The sequence below is a fragment of the Simochromis diagramma genome, unplaced genomic scaffold (genome assembly GCF_900408965.1).
Source record: "Simochromis diagramma unplaced genomic scaffold, fSimDia1.1 OVJJ01000344.1, whole genome shotgun sequence".
Lineage (NCBI taxonomy): Eukaryota > Metazoa > Chordata > Actinopteri > Cichliformes > Cichlidae > Simochromis > Simochromis diagramma.
In genome coordinates, this window is record NW_024387375.1 from 3,244,787 (window position 1) to 3,253,721 (window position 8,935).

Here is an 8,935-nt window from a genome sequence, read left to right on the forward strand (position 1 = left end):
TGTTCGATACATATGCGTACCGAACCGAAAGCACTGTATCGAACGGTTCAATTTCGATACGAATCGTTGCCCCCCAATATATACGATAATATATATACATACATATATACATATGTTGTACTGGATATTCTCCACAGCACACTAAATATCCTTTAGTGCAACAAGAACACTGCAATGAAACAATTTTCCTGAAAGTTTTATTAATTAGGCGAAAATTATCAGTAAATGTTATAGAGTGTTTTTCATAAGTACATATAGTCAGTAAAATTTTCCAGTACATTATGGTTCCACATCCTGCAAACTTCTCACTGAAATGGAAAAATGTTTCCACAGACGTGTTTTGAAAGGAGGCTACAAATGAAAGATGCAATAGGTTCTTCTCCATCAGGGGATGAGAACATACCACTCTGTGTAATGTCTAACTGACATCCTCATCGAAGGTTCTAACCAGATGAAAAGAAATCACCATTCGCAAACAGTAAAATACTATAGCTTTAATACTATCCAGGCAACTGAGATCTGTTACAATAGAAGGAAGCCTGTCATTAATCAAAGTGTTGTCATGGCATTCCTTGCTGGCCAGTAGGACGCTTGTAAAAAGGTACCACAGGGGCCTTTGATAAGAAGACAATTAGACGAAAAACAGCTGGAGAATTTCCTTTTATTTTACCCTTCTGTGAATTGATTACAATCTGACAGTGTTGAGAAGTCAGGAGATCCAGTCACACTACTTGATGTAAAGATTGGGGATGGGTCTCACGGCCAAGTGCATGACACCTGCTACAGACCTTCAAGAAAAATCTCCCCAATCTGAAAGAAAAGAGAGATGAATGTTATCTATGACTAAACTGCTGATATTTAAATTGCAAAAGACAACATTCAAAAGGTCACAAAACGATGAAAATATGAGGACAATCTCAAACCTGAACATGAGGAGGGTGCACTGAGCACTATGTGATGGCACTGACGAGTCTTTTGCTTCCAGAGACTTCTTAAAAAGAAGTTAAAGTGCTTATGACATTTTAGCTGAATAATCACATCAACAATTCTGTAGGAATTGTAGGAAATGAAGGAAGAATAATTTTACCTTATATTGTGTATACAGCAGCTGCTTTATCAGAATTATCTCTGTAGAGGCGTGACAACAAATTCTGTCTCCACAACGCAGGAGAAATGCTCTGCAAAATGACATAGAGGATTCTTCAAGAAGTACTCTGTGTGCATCTCATAACAGCTGACATTAGTGTTAAAGGTACTTTGGAGCTGGTTACAGTGTCTTTCAAAGGCTTACTGTGGCCCGGATATGAGTGTTTTCTGCACGCAGCTCCTGCCTCAGGCCCTCAGTCAGCGCAGTTACAGCATACTTGGTGCAGGTGTAGAAATGTCCGTCAGCATTAGCAAACACTTGATGACCGCACACACTGCAACAGAAGGCTATTTACAAGCTGCTAATCAAATCAGCATTTACCAACATATTCTGATTTGATCTCAGGCCTTAGTGTTACAACAACAATGGCAACAGTTACTATATAGTTTTAACATCCCTCTCTTTTTGTCTGCTTATCTAATTTGGGGTTCTGGAGCCTCGGGTACAGCCTGGACAGGTTCCAAGTCTGTCACAGGGCTAACACAGAGACACAGACACGATTCAACTAAACTAACCCAACTAACTGCATGTCTTTGGACTATGTGGGAAAGTGAGAACTCCTGCAGACACAGGGAGAACATGCAAACTACACAGAGAAAGACACTGGCCAGATGCTGGATTTGAACCCAGAAGTTGTGAGATAACAGTGTTAACCAATGCATCACCAGTGCTGTTGTGCTGTAACTTAACAGTTTCTATATAATTTATAATCACTTAGTTATAATACTACTACTAATAATAATACATTTTATTTGAAAGCAACCTTTCAGAACACTCAAGGACACTGTACATGGTAGAATAAGAAAAGCAACATAAAAGCAAGAAGTTTACACAATCATAACAGCATAAGACATAAAACAAATTTAAAATAGCAGAGTGGAGAGTTATGTGGGAAAAGCTATTTTGAACAAGTGATGTTTGAGGTGGACTTAAAAGAGAGAAGGAAGAGATTATTTCTTAATCAGGAGGATGGAAGAGGAGAAAGGGAAGAAGAAGATCTCAGACATCTCAGACATCGATATGGGGCGTTGATCTGAACCAGAAAGAGAGATATGGGAGAATAGAGATAATTTAATAGCCTCTTAATGTTTACAAGAGTATTTTGAAATTGATATGATATTTGACCGGGAGCCAATGAAGCCTGCTGCAGGGACAGGAGTGATGTGGTGGATAGATGGGGTCCTGGTGATAATACGAGCAGCAGAGTTTCTGGACGCGTTGGAGGCTTGTGGATTGAATTTTTGAGTAAGACCAAAAAGAAGTGAATTACATAATCAATCCGGGAAGTAACCAAGGCTATGGACAAGATGGCAGCGGCAATGTGGGGTGAGAAAAGGACGGAAGACTGATGTATGTTGCGCATTGAAAATGTGCAAACCGAGTGACATTGTTAATGTGTGAATTGAAAGAGAGAGTTACTGTCGAGGATGACACCCAAGCTTTTCACAGAGGAAAGAAACGAAAGACCGGCGAGTTATTGATAGTAACAGAGAAACTGTTGGTTCTGGATAATGTTGATTTAGTGCCTACCAAGAGAAGCTCGGAATTATTACTTATTTATGTATTAATTTGATTTGGTTGGCCTGCATTTTTTCTTTGATGATTTTCACAGTAAACTCAAATCTTTTAGTTCTGAACTGATAGCTGTCACAATGAAAGTGATATTAAGATGTCCCTTATGGTTTTAGGATACTGGTATTGACATTTTTAATTGGCTTTATTGGCTATAGTGAGGTTCTTAAATGGGAGATCAAATGTGTGCTGTGAAAAAAGTCCATTGTGCAGAGTTGCCAAAAGAATGACTGAATCATAAGATATTTGTATTATGATTAAATCAATAAAACTTAACAAGCATACCCATCACTGTCCATCAGTAAAATAAAACTACACCTGTTTATGTTTATGATGTGCCCATCGTCCACATTTCTCTCTTTCATTGACTGATAAGCTTCACGTGCACAGATACACAGTGCAAGAACGTTCACCTGTAAGAAACCAGCAGTGAAATAAACAGTAAAGAACATTTTTGGAATCATCCATCCATCCATTCACTTCCGCTTATCTTCTTTCAGGGTCCACAGGGGGCGCTGGAGCCTATCCCCAGCTGTCTTAGGGCAAGAGGCAGGGTACACCCTGGACAGGTCGCCAGTCTGTCGCAGGGCTAACACACAGACAGAGACAATCATTCACACTACACATTCGCTCCGCATTTACACCTATGGGCAGTTTAGTATTTCCCAATTAACTAGGGATGCACCGATACTGGTATCGGGTATTGGCCTCGATACCACATTTTCTAAAGTTACTTGTACTCGTTAAAAGTCCCCCGATACCGAGGACCGATACCACGGTCTGAGACCTGTCTATGTTTGAGCGGCATGTAAGGGTTAATCACAGGCGTCGAGTGCCCGCCCCCAGGCCCCGGCTGCAGCTCAGAGCGGGGGAGAAAGCGAGGCGAGACATATCAGCTGTGTGGAAGTATTTCAAGTGAATGAAGACTCGAAAACAAAGGCGGACTCCAAATTGTTGCTCAGCGAACTTGTCCAGAGGAGCTCTAAAGGTAGCGCATTTAACACAAGCAATTTAATCAAGCACCTAAAATCCCAACACAACAACGAGTTACAAAGAGTTTTACCCACGCTTATTAGCACAGTGGAGCATAGCTGATGCTTATAGCAGTGGGACGGAAAATAGTTGGGCATTTTAAACATTCCGCCTTAGCCTACTCCCGCCTCGAGGACATTCAGGGACAGCTCAACCAGCCAATAAAGAGACTGCAGCAGGACGTACAGACGCGTACAGACGCGCTGGAACAGCATGCTCCAGTCCCTCATTGAGCAAAAGCGAGTGCTGGGCGTGTATGTATCCGAGCACGAACTCCCTGACTATCTCACCGCTCACCAATGGGCTCTTATGGAGACGACTGTTGCCATCCTCGCCCCCTTTGAGGAACTAACTAAAAAAGTGAGCAGCTACGACGCACTAGCCTCTGATGTCATCCCAGCTGTGACTGTGCTAGTGAGACTTCTAAACAGAGAAACAGACGAACAAATTTAAAATTAAATTTTGTTTTTTTATAATTATTTATTCTGTAATATGTTGCACACAAGATGCTTTTCATTTTAAATAAATGTTCTTAATTCCAAACTAGTCCCTTGTTTGTTTGTTTTTTGTTAAATTATAGGACTAAAGCTGTTACCTGCAAATTTAAATCATGTTTTTATTAAGTACTCGGTATCGGTATCATCAAGTACTGAAATGCAAGTACTCGTACTCGTACTCGTTTCCAAAAAAGTGGTATCGGTGCATCCCTACAATTAACCATTCCTTTAAATACTTTAATATGTAGTACACAACAACATATTACTGCATACCAACCATGACAATTTTTTTTCTAAAATAACGCTTACATCCCACATGTTTTTCCAGCCACTGGTTTTGCCATTTAGCAGCGCCTCTGGATGAGCCAAGCCAGCGTTGTTGATGCACACGTCCACGCCTTTGTGCTGCTCCTTGATCGTGGCGAACATGGACCAGAATCTCCTGCTCTTTGCTCAAGTCACACTTGAAAGGCACCAAACACCAGGGTGGCTGTGCGCTCTGACACTCTGCTGCAGTTTCTGAAAACAAAAAGCAAAGATGATACCTCATAGTCACCATTGCAATTCAGATTCTGTATGGTAAAAATACTCTGGTAAAAAGTTGAATTATCGATTAAACTCCTTTACTAAGATAAAAGAGAAAAATTCCAGGCTCTGAAATGAATTCAAAGCATAAAAGTAAGAAGATAGGGACATTTCAATTATTTTGCAAAGGAAAACTAACCTGGTACAACTTCAACATAATAGCAAAATTAGACATGGGAATGAAAATAATGAATATATGAGTATAGTCAGGGGCTAAAATGGGATTTGCAGATGTGAGAACCCTAAGATCACTGTAGTGGTTATAGGAGTGTGAGGAAATGAATCAAGAGTCACAATAGGCTCTATTGAGAGATCCAGCAGATTTTTTTTCTCTACAGGCTGTGATCAGCTGACCTGTGCTGTGGCTGTTGACCCGAGGTTTACTGCTCTTTGTGGATTTACACAATTCATCAGTATGTAAGTAAGTAAGTAAAGTAAGTAAGTAAAGTTTATTTATTAAGCGCTTTTCATAGACAGGTAGTCACATAGCGCTGCACACAGATACGATAAATAGCAAAATGCACAATATACAAAATATACAGTTTAAATGTAAATTAAAATATAAAAATGTAAAAAGCATTGGTCAACAGAAAGCTTGTTTAAACAGTACAGTTTTTAACTGTTTTTTTTTTTTTTATGTATGTAAGATATCATGTCTGACTTCTGTCTCCTATACTGCCAACATACTGTTTATAATTTTGTTTATTATACTGCATAGTACACAAACTTGTATCTGGTATTGTGCAGCTCATTTAACCCATGCATATTGACCAATATGTACAGCATAAATGATTTATTGTTAAAACAAAAAGTCTGTCGCTTGACAGCCATTATATGATGTCCACTTGACAGAGCTACATAACTGCATATTTGCATAACATTAAAAAGTCCTTTGCATTAGAGTTTTACATTAAGTGTTTCTCTTCTGAAATCGAGTTTGTTATTTCAGAGCAAACCTGTATTTTCCCCACGTCCCTGGCGCAGCCCACCACTTTCATACCGAGCCGGACCAGCTCCACGGCTACAGCCGCCCCGATCCCGACCGAGGCTCCGGTCACCAGAGCCACTCTGCACCGCCAGCGCTCCATCACAGACAGTCGTAACCAGCTCACGCACCCAAAAGTATGAAGAGAGGGACGTGCCAAGATAGATATCCCTGACAGAATTAGTTTCCTCTGCGTCGTGAGCGCGCACCAGGTAGGGAGAAACGGATCCAGTTGACTCCGCCTCCATTCCAACCAAATTACTGAAAATAGTAAGTTAGTTACTATTACTTCTCCAAGAAGGTTATCCAGTTACTTTACTGATTACGTATTTTTAAAGTAATTATTTCTTTTAAAAACATGATACACAACCTGAATACGTTATAAAGCAATAGACCTTTCAGCCCAATTAGATTTTTTTTCTGCATAATCCATCTAAAATTGGATCACTTGAAAAATCCTCTTTTAAAAATTGGTTTTATGTTTTTAATCTTTTAACTTTTATGCACATTGAATCAAGCAAAAATTGACATAATATGGAACAACCTATGACTTGAAGCAATTTGTGTAACATTTAACCTATTTTGTGCACATTCAGGCATGTAAAAGAAAACAATTTTTTTGGTGTTTATATTGTTTGTCTGTGATTTGGACAAACCAAGCCTGTGCTCTCAACGCAGGGGAAACAAATTCTGCCGGGGACAACTACATTGACATGACTGCCACAATAAAAACTGAAGTGAGTGAGCTAATTAATTTGTAACATTCTGTATAATATTAAGTATTTGTGACCATTCGGCCTCTGTCAAGGATTTCCTCGCTAAGATTAGAGACAATATGGGAAGAATCAATAATTCCCCAGTCATGCTCTATACAGCAGCAAAGAGACATTTAACTTTCAGGGGGAAATGCTTTTTTAGGATGAGTCCTTCCATTTTGGACAAATGGAAAACTTGTGAAGGTCATCAGCATTTCATAGCTCAACAACCAAGAAGGAAAGAAGGCGTGATTTGGTAATACTTTATACCAGAATTGTGACTCGCAAATTAAGAACTTCTGAGGAAGTTGAATTTTTAATCATGAAAGGTTTTGTTTTTTTGTTTTTTTGGGGTTTTTTTGTAAAATAAAAAACTACACCAAACATTGTTATTATATTGGATACAGAAACCCTGTTTTAACAATTAAAACTTTAAACGGCCATTTTTGTGCACCAACTGATAGAAATGAACTTTTACACAGAGTCAGGTTTACAGAGTTATAATGGATGATGAATTGCAACTCACCGGTTTATAGTAACATAACATATAAACTGGCTGCCATCCCAGTTTCTTGGTCTCATCTCAGCATGACACAGCAGAAAAAACTTCATTATTATTAATTTTATTATTATTATATTGTTATTATTATTGTGGCAGTAGTATTAGTATTAGAAGCATATCTAGAAAAGAACACTGTCCCTACTGTGAAACATGGAGGAGGCTCTGTTATGTTCTGGGGCTGCTTTGCTGCATCCGGCATACAGTGTATTGAATCTGTGCAGGGTACAATGAAATCTCAAGACTATCATGGCATTCTAGAGAGAAATGTGCTGGCCAGTTTCAGGTCATGGGTCTTGCAACAGGACAATGACCCAAAACACACAGCTAAAACACCCAAGAATGGCTAAGAAGGACATTGGACTATTCTAAAGTGGCCTTCTATGAGCCCTATATATATATACACATATGTGTGTGTGTGTGTATATATATATATATATAAAAAACACCCAGCACGGTTTATCCTTCAAGCTCGGGTCCTCTACCAGAGGCCTGGGAGCTTGAGGACGATCTGATTTCCTCGTGTCAGCGTTGTTCCCACATCATCATAATTAATGTTGTTCCAGGTTCAACATTGCAAGTGACCAATCACCTTCTTGTGACGTCATTCCTTTGCGACTTCGAAATACCCGCCTTCGAGTATTTCGAAATACAAGTGAAGAAGCGAGAAACCGCCGCCTGTCTGCCGAATTTGAAGTCAATTCGCCTGTCCGCCGAATTTGAAGTCAATTTAGGATACTTTTCTTTAATAAACGGTAAGCATTATACATATGTTCCTCACTTGGCTTGCTGTTTGTTTGCTAGTGATAGGCTACTTGACGACAGCATTAGCTAACCAGTGTTACGGTAAGCATTATACATATGTTCCTCACTTGGCTTGCTGTTTGTTTGCTAGCGATAGGCTACTTGACGACAGCATTAGCTAACCAGTGTTCTCTAGACCAGCGTTCCCCAACTTTTTGGGTGTTTCGTGGCCCGGGGGTTGGGTCAGGCAAAATTGCAGTAGCTTCCCTGATCATTTTACAAACATAAGTGAAGAGAATCTGGACTAAAAGGCCTAGACTTATGGTTGTGTGCTGAATCTATGAAATTCAAATTTTTATTTGTCACATACACAGTCATACACAGTACGATATGTAGTGAAATCAAACTATCACCTGGAAACATAATTAACTGGTCCATAGCTGTGAAACTGGACAGGAGTTCTTGATTCTATGGAGATTAACAGTAATCCAGAAATTTACAAATTTGTCCAGGGACATCGTGTAAATGTTGTCCCAGGGACATTGTATAAATGTTGTCCCAGGGACATCGTGTAGATGTTGTCCCTGGGACATCGTGTGATAGCTTGTTAATAATGGAATGAAAATTATTGATTGTTATTAACTTGTGAAAAAGAAGTGTAACAAATCCACATGTTATGTTCTTACACCCTTACAGAAACTGTGACTCCTTCACAATGTCAGGTAAATGTCAACTCATGTTGAATAATCAACCAATCAAGCCTTTTATTATCACATGCAATGTTACACGTACAACTGCAATGAAAATTTCACCCCCTTCTGACCATACATATATTGCTTAAACATCACATTGGGAAGACAGGTCGGAAACAGTTAGGAAGGTCAGAAAACAATTTAATTAATAGATGAGGGGAGAGGAGGAGAAAAAAGAACTACAACCAGACAAAGCTCCTAGAAGACTGAAATGGATGATGGTTGCAGCATGCAAAAAGAAAATGATATCTGTTGACTACAGCATATGCTTTCTCACAGATTACCTTGTGGAAGTAGCTGGACCAAA

The 8,935-nt window shown here is 39.3% G+C and overlaps 1 protein-coding gene and 1 long non-coding RNA gene across 2 annotated transcripts; one reads left to right on the forward strand and one right to left on the reverse strand.

Moving 5' to 3' along the window:
• Positions 1-1,088: 1,088 nt before the first annotated feature.
• Positions 1,089-4,704, reverse strand: LOC120719931 (dehydrogenase/reductase SDR family member 11-like). The gene is made up of 4 exons (XM_040009491.1): positions 4,558-4,704; positions 3,038-3,132; positions 1,292-1,421; positions 1,089-1,178 (listed from the first exon to the last, which is right to left on the reverse strand). Exons 1-4 carry the CDS (start codon positions 4,675-4,677, stop codon positions 1,089-1,091), a joined length of 435 nt encoding a protein of 144 aa, XP_039865425.1. The 5' UTR covers positions 4,678-4,704.
• A 2,895-nt stretch (positions 4,705-7,599) lies between these two features.
• Positions 7,600-8,797, forward strand: LOC120719703. The gene is made up of 2 exons (XR_005692737.1): positions 7,600-7,887; positions 8,573-8,797. It is a non-coding gene; the product is annotated as an uncharacterized LOC120719703 (long non-coding RNA).
• Positions 8,798-8,935: the final 138 nt, after the last annotated feature.